The 12,512-nt window shown below is 41.6% G+C and overlaps 1 protein-coding gene across 4 annotated transcripts in view; it reads right to left on the bottom strand.

Moving 5' to 3' along the window:
• Nucleotides 1-302: 302 nt before the first annotated feature.
• PLCE1 (phospholipase C epsilon 1) overlaps nucleotides 303-12,512 on the bottom strand; it is a 143,237-nt gene continuing 131,027 nt past the window's right edge. For all 4 annotated transcript variants that reach the window (XM_082221997.1, XM_082221996.1, XM_082221995.1 and 1 more), the window contains 7 exons: nucleotides 10,603-10,721; nucleotides 8,126-8,254; nucleotides 7,053-7,262; nucleotides 4,776-4,937; nucleotides 3,711-3,929; nucleotides 3,060-3,260; nucleotides 303-1,494 (listed from right to left, as the gene is read on the bottom strand). In XM_082221997.1, the coding sequence (XP_082078123.1) occupies nucleotides 3,081-3,260; nucleotides 3,711-3,929; nucleotides 4,776-4,937; nucleotides 7,053-7,262; nucleotides 8,126-8,254; nucleotides 10,603-10,721 (1,019 nt within the window). In that variant the 3' untranslated portion in view covers nucleotides 303-1,494; nucleotides 3,060-3,080. The remainder of the gene's footprint in view (nucleotides 1,495-3,059; nucleotides 3,261-3,710; nucleotides 3,930-4,775; nucleotides 4,938-7,052; nucleotides 7,263-8,125; nucleotides 8,255-10,602; nucleotides 10,722-12,512) is intronic.

Raw genomic sequence — 12,512 nt, 5'->3', positions numbered from 1 at the left:
TTCTTTGAGGTGAAGGGGCCTTGTGGGGATTAGAGGTGAATGGCTACATTTTGCAAGCCATGAGTATTAAGCTTTGTAGAACATCCAATCTGATTATGACTCTGCATTCCATTCAGGTTCAAATTGTTTTTCAGCATTTTGCTTTGAACTTCAGTTAACTGAACAGGCTCTTTTCTTGATTTACTCTCACAATATGATCCTGGTGAACAGCAGGTGTGTTGATGTAGGTTCCACAAAGCCTGTTTTTGAACAGTTTAAAATTTGTACTATCATTATCAAAAGACAGTCAAAACCAGTTACTATTTCAGTTCTTGCATGCTTTATATGGGTAGTATTAAATTGCTTTAATTGTACTATTAACAAAAGGAAGGGAAGTTACAGCCGGTGCTAACGGCCTTATAAAAACAACAAAAGCCCATGGTTTTGCAAACATATACAAATCTTTACAAATACTTTTATGTAAACAGAGATTGCAAGGTTTATACTGAAAATGAACACACTAGTATGCTTTAGGTTTAAATTTCTTAAATAAGGCTGCCAGCTATGGTAAGAGTGAATATATATTTGACGTTAACAATTCAGATAGAAAAAACTTCAAGCTGTTACTTTCTCTCAAAACACCTTTATAATAGTGAATTGATAGTGAACATACAGATTATGTTTCCTGAATGTACTTCTCATTATAATGCTTATCTTCTCTAAACAGAGATACATATAATTTTCTGTAAAGCAAGGCATGATAAATACATTATACAGTGGCACATACCTTAGAATATTAAAATAAATAATCATTTTTTAAAAAAACAAAAACTAGAATAAATTGCATGAAGAAATGTTGCTCCTAATCAGTATCGCTATTAAAATAGGTATACTTACAGCTGTACACTGACAAATCATAACTTTTATATTCACCGTACTGAAATCTATGAATTACAATGTACTTTTTATCTGCCTACAACCACCTAAAAGTGTGTTTAGAAGCTGCTTTTAAAAAGTGCATTATTGTTATGTAACACACTACAGAACACCCTCAACTTTCATTTTCCCTTAAGATGCCTAATTAAATTATTTTTTTCTAAAAAGGCAGATTTCTGCTTGCAATGGACAATATAAGGTGCTTACTTTCCCTCTTGTCCAAAGGTAGTGAATATGAAGACAAAAGGAGGAACAGTCTCCAATGATTCCAGGGTATTCTTCCAAAGCCTCAAAAATATAACTTCCTCCACTGTTCACAGACTTGGCTCTTGCCAGCAGAAGCAGCAACTAGACGGCACCTGCACTGGTAGCAGAGATTCAGCTGGGCCAGCCAGTTCCTTAGCAGTGACTTGCTCCACTGTACGAAGGTTTGTCTCTTATTTAGACACGTTCCAGTTACACCCCCTATCTCCTCCCAAAGCAAGACTGCGCAAAGAAGCTGAGGGAGTGAATCCATCGTCCTTTTCTATCAACTTCACTGCAGCTTTTGTCTTTTGTATTTAAGGCCTTTGTAATTTCCTAGAATCAGGAGGAAATGCAGAGAGGTTTAAATACATTTTTTAAAAAGATTTTGAGCAATTAACCACTTAAATACTGCTGCCATTTGTTGAATGAACAAAATTGCTTAAATTTTTCCCCTTAAATGGGAAGCTCTTACGCTGTTGTCATTAAATTACCGTATTTTTCTCTCCATAGGGCGCACCTAGTTTTTAGGGGGGGGAAGAAAGAAAGAAAATTTATTCCCCCCCCCCCAGCCCCAAAGAGCAAAGAAGCCAAGACAGCGAGCAGGATCCATCCCACTGGCTGTCTTGGCTTCTTCTTTAGCTGCGGGGCTGGGGCGGGGGAAGTCCGAGCTTCCCCCAGCCCCCAGAATGGGTCCAGGAGCGGTGGCGAGGTTGCGTGCAACCTCGCCTTCGGTCCCAGAGCTTGCTGCTATCAGCAAGCCTTCTGAGCCCGGCAGGAACTTCCGCTGCTCTCCGAAGGCTTGCGGATAGCTGCCTGAAGCCTGGAGAGCGAGAGGGGTCAGTGAGCACTGCATTCGCCCCATAGGACGCACACACATTTCCCCTTCATTTTTGGAGGGGGAAAAGTGCGTCCTACAGAGCGAAAAATACGGTAGTTCAGAAAATAGCATTTCCTTGGAATTACTGATTAACAGGAAAGAGAACCTCTCATAGATTTCATATCTGGTTGCCCCATTTTAATGTCACATTAAAGATAGCCTAACATGATGGTTTAGTGTGAATAATGCACACTGCTCAAAAGTTCTCTGCATCTTCCAAACCTTGGTTCATTGTTTGCTTTTCCCTTATTGCTCATGGAAGAAACAAACTAAGGTTAACAATTGTTGCTTGTTTGAAGAAGGCAGCCTGGCTTGCTTTATTCACCAAGCACCAGAAAAGGGGGGGGGGGAGTGCCATGGGAACTTTGAAGCAGCCTGCATCAGCACAGCTTGTTCACAATAAACCATCTTTCAGCTCCTCTACAAGTAAACCTAGTAAACTGCATTGGTGGTACAAGATGCTACTGTTACAGGTGTAGGAAACTCACCAACCATGGTGACCTGCGCAGTAAAGTTCCTGTGACAATCACAACTACACTGTACACAGGCAGATCTGTCCTTGAACCAGAAGCACTTGCTCAACGGAAAGTATCTTGATCCCATGCAACAAATTAGAAGCAAGCACACGTAGACTGCTCTATATTCTGATTGTCTGGAAAAGCCGTTTTTGGGGATTATGCTCAGCTGGGAGCGTGAGAAGTTGCCATCTGGATGCATCCTAAATTTAACTTGATGGCAATAAAAGTCTACCAGTTTTTTCCCTTCTCTCTTACAGGGTATCTAGCTGGAACAGCAAAAATGAAAGGGAAATCTGTGTTATCACTTAATTTATTAACTAAACCATTCCCCTACTTCATCACTGATTATAAAAGACAAGGCTATTTTAAGGAAGGCTTCTCAGCATTTAAAAAAATTATCAGGAGTTTATTACTTGGGTTATTGCAAGCTTAGCAATGCTTATGTAGTTTAAATTGGTATATAAGTACACTATGTTATTTAGATCATTGCCAACATGTCCTACCTGAATACAAATCTCTGGAGGTTATTCCATCGTGTCGCTGTAAGTCAAACTGCATGCAGTCTTGTCATCTTTACTTTGCAGACCCTCTGAAGACGTTTGTAGAGATGTGGTTATAAAGCCCCTGTACTGCTTACTTGATTTAGTTAATTTCTTAAACTCATTAGCAAATGAAATACCTTTTCTTTTATCATCTCGGCCTGCCTATGAAAAGAAAAAGCCAGGGAACCAAAATAACCAAGTTGCAAAAACATTGTCAGTGTTAGCTTGGCTTGTGGGGTGAACAGTTCTGCACAAAAGAACAGTTCCGTGTCAATCCTCTATTATATCATTTATGGCAGGAAAATGTCATGACATGGTGACTTTGCCCTACCTCCCCCCCCCCTTCCTTCCATAGTGAAACTTTCCCATGGGTAAACTTCCACAGAATGAGATGAATATTCAACTACATCCTGAAGAATTGAATTGCCTTCAGTTCTAACAAATATCTTGATAATCCAAAGCTATTAAATGCCAATTTAAAGGATTTGTTATGAATCTTCTGCCCAAAGAATGAATATAAAACTCCTTTTGCCATTTTTGCAGAGCTTTATAGAACAGCAAAGTTTATACAAATTTAGTAGAACAATTTTACAAATTTAGTAGAACACTTACTTGGACTTGTTCTTTAAGCTTAAGGATAAATTTCCCAGCTCCCTTCCACCTGTTTTGAGCTTGAAACACACACTCTTGGTCGGCAAGGATCCTCCGAGACATTTTGGGTGTAGAAGACTTCTTGTTTGCTGCCTCCTTTGTCACTTCCTCCAAGAGAACATAATCACTTGGGTTGGGGTGGTTCAGAATACTGTAGGAATACTTAGCCTTGCATAAAGTCTGTTAAAAGAAAATTAAAATGCAAAGCCAAATGCTACTTAGTTAACATTCACTTCTAAGGCAGATCTCACCTTGCACAAACAGAAGGAATAAATCATTCATTTGCTGGATGTACATTTCGTCTAACCCATGGGTAGGCAAACGAAGGCCCAGAGGCCAGACTGAGAAGGAGATTGAGCCACACCCGGCCCCTGGGCTTTAGGTTGCCTACTAAGGATGCGGCCCAATCGCCTTCTCAGTCTGGCCCGTGGACGATCCGGGAATCAGCGTGTTTTTGTTTTTACATGAGTAGAATGTGTGCTTTTATTTAAAATGCAGCAGTTCAAAAGCATGTCAAAGTGCAAGTAGATAAATAGGTACCGCTCTGGCGGGAAGGTAAACGGCATTTCGGTGCGCTCCTCTGGTTCGCCAGAAGCGGCTTAGTCATGATGGCCACATGACCCGGAAGCTGTACGCCGGCTCCCTCGGCCAATAAAGCGAGATGAGCGCCGCAACCCCAGAGTCGGTCACAACTGGACTGGTCAGGGGTCCCTTTACCTTTTACTGGGTTATTTGTGGGGTATAGGAATTCTTTCATTCCCCCCCCCAAAAAAGTAGTCTGCCCCCCACAAGGTCTGAGGGACAGTGGACTGGTCCCCTGCTGAAAAGGTTTCCTGACCCCTGGTCTAACCTAAATCATTTACAGGCCAAAACACATTTAAAACCTACTCCTGTGGGCAGAAGTGTGTTAGCAGTGACAGCCAGTAGGGACAATGCATCTTTTTGACATGATATTCTGCTGTTCTTTCTGCAAGAGACAGGTGTAACTCTCAGCAAGTGAGGGGAAAATGAATGAGGACATCCTACCTGTTGGATGACATCCTGGGCTGTACTGAAGCGAGATGCTTTGATGACTGTACGAGGTTGCTCTGGGGAAACGTCATGAACTTGAACAAAAAAGCTGTCATCCTCAGAGCTAGCAGTTGCATCATCTTTCTCCTCCAGAAAAAGATTTCTGTTGTTTAAGTTCTATAGAAAAACATCAAAAACATGCAAAAACATAGGTTTCCCTAGCTCTGAAAAGGAGACCTGTTGCTTAAGGAAATGTGGAGGTAGCTTCTTTGAAAACTAAAATTGTGGTATTCATTCCTTGTTTTCAGACTTAACGTGTTGTGAAAAAGCAAGAAGAATCAAGCTTTGATGGCAAGGGAATGGCAGTTGTGCACCTAGTTGCATGAGTACTAAAATAACTGGAGGGACTTTTCTCTTTCTTCCCAATTGTGTCACTGAAAAGCATACTCTTCTTCCCTGTGCTGTCCAAATGAGAAAATTCAGAAGGCCCGTTGTTGTTTAAACACACCTGCACAGAGGGAGTGGTTTATGTGGGGTGGCCTGATCCTCACTGTAGTCTGCCTATGTTGCAATGGATCTTACTACACAACCAGTATGCCACCAGAAAGCATACCGTACTTTTTGCCCTATAGGACGCACTTTCCCCCCTCCAAAAATAAAGGGGAAATGTGTGTGCATCCTATGGGGCGAATGCAGGCTTTCGCTGAAGCCTGGAGAGCAAGAGGGGTCGGTGCACACCGATCCCTCTCGCTCTCCAGGCTTCAGGAAGCTCTGTGCAACCCTAGGGAGCCCGGCGGGAAGTCACGGCGGGCTCCCGAGGGCTGCGCAGAGCTGTCTGCATTTCAAAGCCTGGGGCGTGCTGAAAAGCTCGCCCGGGCTTCGCGCAGCTCTCCGCAAGCCTGGGGAGACTGGCGCGACATAATCCAGGTCAGTTCAACTCCTATTGTCAGCAGGCAAAAAACCCACTTTCTATCCATCAGTGTACGAGCAAATCTTTAGTATTGTCTAGGCCAGCAGAATACTCTACATCCTTACTAGTACTGTATCTAAATTTAGTAACATACACCTGCAGTAAGCCTTATTTAAGGGATGGAGAGCCTGTGGTTCCCCAGATATTGTCAGAATCCAGCTGTCAGCATCACTGGCCGTGCTGGGTGGGGCTACTGGGAGTTGGAGTCCAACATCATCTGGTGGGGGCCGCACAGGTTCCCCTTAGCTGAACCAATACATCTAGGATTCAGTATTGGTTAGTTCAGCAGGTTCATTGGTTCACAATGCTATTAAAATGTGTTTGGACTGCCAAACTGCATGACTTGTGGCTGATGTTTCACACCCTTGCCCTCTGCCTACACTCTCCAGTTCCTTATCCATCTCTCCTCATTATAGCACCTTAAAGGGTAATCAATTTCATTAAGGCACATGGACTAGAATGCGCTTCACCAGAGCCATTATTAAAAAGGCACACAATATTTTCTCGAGCCCTCCACTAAACCAAGGTTAACAAAAGTCTGTGAGTTGCACTCATCCTGCCAAAGCTTCCAAGTCTACACAGATTGACATTGAAATTTGAGGATCTCTTCTTTTCACATTCCTTTTATAATTTGGATAAATCTCAGTTGTTTAATCAAGCTTTGATGGCACTTTGGGCACAATCCAGTCAAAATTAATCACGCCTAAGCACCAATGCTAGCACAAATACAGTGGTACCTCGGGTTAAGTACTTAATTCGTTCCGGAGGTCCATTCTTAACCTGAAACTGTTCTTAACCTGAAGCACCACTTTAGCTAATGGGGACTCCTGCTGCTGCGCCACCGGAGCACGATTTCTGTTCTCATCTTGAAGCAAAGTTCTTAACCCGAGTTACTATTTCTGGGTTAGCGGAGTCTGTAACCTGAAGCGTATGTAACCTGAAGCGTATGTGACCCGAGGTACCACTGTATGTGCAACTATTCACAAGGTTTCCCCCCCTGCTGCTGCTGATCCCTTTCTATACATTGTCTTTCCTAATTAAGCATACGTAAAGTTTACTGTATAGATCTACCTATAAATAAATAATTGCCCTTAGGATGAGTTCATGTATTTAAGTGTTTCAACAAGCCATCTTTTCAGTGGTGCGTTGTAAAAAAATAATAATACACCATTAAACACTGCTGGGCTTTTCTGTATTACTTCCTTTCCTAATGCTCTATGTCAACAAGAACAAGTTCCAGGAAGCCAAGCAATGAATATGTTCTTTTTGTCACCCTCTTGATACTATCAGCAAGCAATATATGTCAAGGCAAATAGACTCACTTCCTCGCGGGTTTTAAAGATAATTCTTCCAACGTAGCCTTCTTCTGGGAACCAGCTGTTCAAAAGCTGGACAATCTCTTCCTCGGGACTGAGCACTCTTTGGAATGGTGGCTTCCTGTACTCATTTCTTTCTTTAGATATAAAGCATTTCTCCTCCATCAAAAAATAGTCTGTGGGATACTGTCCAATACCTTTTGTAGTCGCCAAAATCTAAGCAAAAACATGTTAATAATTAGAATGGCAGAAGTTGCATGTTCAGTAAGCTGATTGTGTTGACAACAAAAAACCCTTTATGATCGATTTATCTTGTGTACAAAATATGCTTTTACTGTATTGCTAGCCATTGAAAATGTCTTTCCTGGGGCTATGTACTATCTGGGTAGCTGACTATTTCAGCAGAGGCAACTGCTGTTTAATCTTATTTCTGTCCAGCTTGGCTTGCCAGACAGTTTATTCAAATTCCCAAGACAGTAGAGCATTTTCCCACTGCTGGAAAACAGCCTCCGCTGAGATAATCAGCTGGAGGTTTTTCCACTCATGAACTTAGCCCTTTTAATTTTTCTTCTGCATTTCAATGATGTTTGAGCAAAAGACATTATGCAGAAAAGCCTGGCCCCTATGACAAGGGCAACCAGCTTGGCCCATCGTTCAGAAAGCAGCCCCCTTCCTCCTTAATAGACATATTTCTAATATAGAACATGCTGTCCAAGCAAAACTTCATAATAATAACAGCAAAAGCTTTATGACTGTCAGTGCAATTCACTTTCAGCCTGTGCTTGTGGGATCTGGATCATTCTGTACCTGAAATGCTTTAGCTCCACTGTTTCAGCATTACAAATGTTTTTGGCAACAAACAAGCCTCTTTGCCTGCAAAGCTCCAGTAACTAAGGAAGTTAGGATAGGATCTGTGTTTGTCAGTAAGCTTTTGCATGTCTCCATATCAGTAAATTGGGCTTAGTTATTTTGGGGCTTAGGCTGCCCAAATCCAACAGAAATCTTAGGGAGCGAGTTACACAGCACATGGTTGGTTACTAAAGATTTGAGTCCTGAACATCTCAAAAGTGCAGGCTTACTTGATGCAGAAGCTGAGCTGCTGTGGTTCCTTGCCGTATCGTAAAAAGCGTGAAAGGTTCTGGTCCTGGAACTCCGTGTATAGTGACTTTGTACACTGCAGCCTCTCTCCTCTCTGCAGTACTGAACCGCTGTTTAAAATAAACATGCATCTTTAACACTTATTTACTATTTCATGATTTAACCAATGCAGTAAGTAACAAGTTCATCCACCACAAACATGGCCACAGGATATCTGAAACATTAGGAAGAATAAGAAAGATAGCAAATGGATGCAGAAAACTTTGAACTGAAATAAGTTATGAAAAATGATCACAGATGGCCATTAGCTAGCTTCCTTGTGGTCTAATAGCCTGTCTTCGAATAATATCAATTTAAAGACACAGCCAGGAAAAGCTTGAGGGTAAGCCTCTGCGCCAAGCTTCTGAAACAATGTGCTGGACACAATGTACTACTGAATGGAGAAAGAGTGGGCAAAAGGAAGACCGAGATACACAACAGCTACTTTGATTTTGTCTATATAAATAAAATAAGCGATGACTCAGTAGCAGTAATAAAAATAAATGAGGATGAACAAAGGACAGAACAGCTAAATAAACTTAATTAATTCAAATTAGTAGAGCTGAATAAATTTCTCATATCGATAACTCATGGAGAATAGGCAAGGTTCCAGGAGACAGGAGATAAACAAATAGAATTGTCTGCTTAACAGTAAGGGCTAGAGGAAAACAGACAGACCACAGTCATTGGAGTTTCCGTAAGAACTTGTGTCATGATCCAGACAAAGTTATGCTTAACTAAAGCCCATTGATTTCACCATTAGAATAAAAGAATATGCTGAACTCTTCAACTGAACTGAACTTATAAATGCTTTCCTTTGCTAGACTGCATTTCTCAATTCTTTTGCTGAAGAGGAAACATTGGGATTAAACAGAACACACCTGCTATAGCTAGATTTCAGCCAGGGAACATCCTTTTAAGAAAGCGCAGGATATGTGTGTGAACAAGAATATGGTCTTGGAGGCTGGACTAAACCCCATTCAGAAGACGGCTCACCATCATACTGCCAGTTCAGAGGTACCTTGTAGTGTTCCACAGGTCACAATGTCTGGTCCAGCTCTTTCATGTTTTCATTAACTTACTTGAATTAAAGTGGAGAATGAAGGCATGTTCCAACCTTGCAGATGTGCAAGTAAGGAAAACCAAAAGAGGATTCAGTGGCATAACAGCTGCTTGGAGTCAAGTAACTTTGGAGCTGTAGCTCCATAAAGGATAGCAACAGTGGTCCAACTGTAGGGGAGGCACTTACAGACCTGGCAGTCTAGGCAACAATTAGTGCAATGCAGTGTGCAGATGATGGGTCAGTTCACAGAGGGAAGAGATGTCGATTGGGGTCGTGCCATTGCAAAACTGCATGTGTGTCTTTGCCCATAACTGAGCCCTTAACTATCAAGCAGACATCATAATGAGTACAACTGTCCAACCTGACAACAGTGGAATCCACTGTTCTTTAAACATAAATTTCAAGTTAAGCTTACAAAGGTTTATTACACGCAACAAAATAAATAAATATGAAGCCTAAAGCTGAATATAAATACAGTGGTACCTCGGGTTAAGTACTTAATTCGTTCCAGAGGTCCGTTCTTAACCTGAAACTGTTCTTAACCTGAAGCACCACTTTAGCTAATGGGGCCTCCTGCTGCTGCCACAGCACGATTTCTGTTCTCATCCTAAAGCAAAGTTCTTAACCTGAAGCACTATTTCTGGGTTAGTGGAGTGTGTAACCTGAAGTGTATGTAACCTGAAGCGTATGTAACTCGAGGTACCACTGTATAACTGAAAAAAGGGGTGGCTGTACAGCTCTGGTTCCCCCACCATTGTTCCTGAACTGATCATCGCATCACAGAATTGTAGAGCTAGAGGGTATTCCCAGGAGGAGGAGTTTCCTCTGTGACTGACATTGAACCAGGCCCCCTCGAAAACAAGGAGGGGCTTCCTGACTGACGTAAAGACTGGCCAGGCAGACCACTGTAAATCCAGCTTCTGCTCCAAGCCATAAGAACATGGGGGTGAGAAATGCAGCAAGTTCATTTCCATATCTTGTGGGTTTTGGACTTGCTTATCTGAATGATATCCTGCATTAAGATCTATTCCTATGCTTATACTATAGCTGTACAATTATATTCAACTCCTATGCTGCTGTCATCCTTCTGAAGAAGCACAGTACAGGTAGCATGTTGATTTATTCTGATAGCTTTTACTCAATCGGTGCAACATTATTGAGCATTCAAAGACACATGGAAATTCAGCACTGTAGTCTGATTTACATGGACACTATTCCTCAGGAGATACTGCCCCCCCCCCACCAGAGCATTCTCATTTTTCACAATGCAGGAACCAAAGCATCCTTTGCCTTCCTGGAAGAATCTTCTACATTGACCAGGAGAGCATGCTGACAAATCTATTAGAAATAAATTACCAAAGAAGCAGGCACCATGTTTCCAGAAGGATTCTCTTCCATTCTTCGGCTGTTAATAAACAAACTCGAGATTTCTAGTGCTTCATTGTGCAGGCTTCGTAGCTGCAGATGCCTGTATCCTTAAACAAGATAGTAACACAAAATTGGGAGGTGGGAGAATAAGCCAGTCAAATAGACTACATGTTCATAGGTTACGTACGTTGCAGAGACAAATGTAACAGTAGCCACTTAACTGTCCCTGAAGTGTAAGGATACTTGTCATTTCCTCTTTCATAAAATATCTATTGGCTACACTCCAGAGAAGCTCTGCGAGTAGACAAGGGCTTGTGAGTGCATACCAGGACATTGCGCTATTTTGTTTTGAAACACAGCTCCCCAAGCCACATGGAGGGCTACTGTAGCAGTTCCTGTGAGAACTCAAGTAGCATATATAGGGGCCTGCTTGCTGGAATGTACTATCAACCTGCTCAAAACATGCTGTATTAGGTGGGCGAAAAACTGAAATATATTAACACAGGTCTTCTGGTCTAATAAAAATTCTTTTGAGTGATTTACCTTCATAAGACATTTGCCCCCTTACATTACAGAAGCACCAAGGTATTTCAAATGGCCATTGCAATCGACGCTGCTTCACTGAAGATTTTGAGATGGATACCAGCTTATATACATATTTATTTGGACATGCTAAAACTTGCCTAAAGATTGCACAAATATTGTAGACACCTGCCTCTGCTGTAGAGGGTCCACTTGCACAAAGGCCTGGTGAAAGATGACAAGCGGCAGCTGTTAGGATATTTTGGAACTAATTGCCTGTTAGCTAAGATTTCAACATACACTTACTGAGGTTCAGCATGTTCTGTCTATACACATACACCAACAGGTGTAATACCAGAAAAGCCTGGAGTCTGAGAAGTCCATTCACAAACACACCGTGTCCCTCCTAAAACACTAGTGCTGAAGGTCTCTTTTTTAAACAATACACTTCTGCTGAAGCAGGGGTGTGGGTTCATTTCCTTAACCACCTGTTCCATCTGTTAGAACCTCAGGGCAGCGCACACAAATAATAGTTAAAACAGTACATTTAATAAAAAGTAATTTACAACCTCAATCAATGCTTTCGACTATCATCTTAGAGCAGTAAAACATAGCGCTAGTGTATCTGACCTAGAAACAATTAGGCTCTCCTGAAGGTCTGAGTTAAGGTATGTGTCTTGAGACTTACAGAAACACATTGGAAAACCATAATAGATCCCGACACCTCTCTTTCTGAGGTGTAGGCAATTATTAAGAAAACAAAACCCAACATATATTTTTTAAACATCATACATTAAGATGCTTAGAAAGTTGAGTTAATTTTTAATCTGTTTTAGTATTTTTACTTTTGCATGTTTTAAAGTACTGGCTATGATTCCCCCCCTCATTTTCTAGTTTTGTCCTTTTGTAAACTGCTTTGAAGGTGTTTTTTTTACAATCAACCCATATATAAATTTTATGAAATAAATGATTTAAATAAGAGTCAGTTTTAGCAAGTTGTGCATGCATGCAGCCCAAGCAGCCCCTGCTTCACCCCTCCCTCCCTAAAGCGAGGAAACAAAACACGAGAGCAGCTGGGTAGGCATTATATATGATCCAGCACTTGTTGGGTTGCTTCTATCAAACAAACTATGAACTATGAGCAGGATACCAAGAACAAACCTGGGCTTCTGACTGTGGTTTGCTTGCGGAAAAAACAAACCACACACATTGGTTTGCACATAAGCAAGTCACTCAGTGGTTTGTTTCCCTGCTGCAGGAAGGGAGGAGCAAAGGAGGGAGTGCTGCAGTTAACAGTTACTCAGATGGTGCACACACTAATTTTCCTAACCACAATGTGTGGTCAGCCCTACATGCAAAAATGTGTGTTGTGTATC

Source organism: Podarcis vaucheri, assembly GCF_965113315.1.
Source record: "Podarcis vaucheri genome assembly, chromosome: 5".
In the NCBI taxonomy this organism is placed as follows: domain Eukaryota; kingdom Metazoa; phylum Chordata; class Lepidosauria; order Squamata; family Lacertidae; genus Podarcis; species Podarcis vaucheri.
This window is presented reverse-complemented; position numbering and strand designations above follow the sequence as displayed.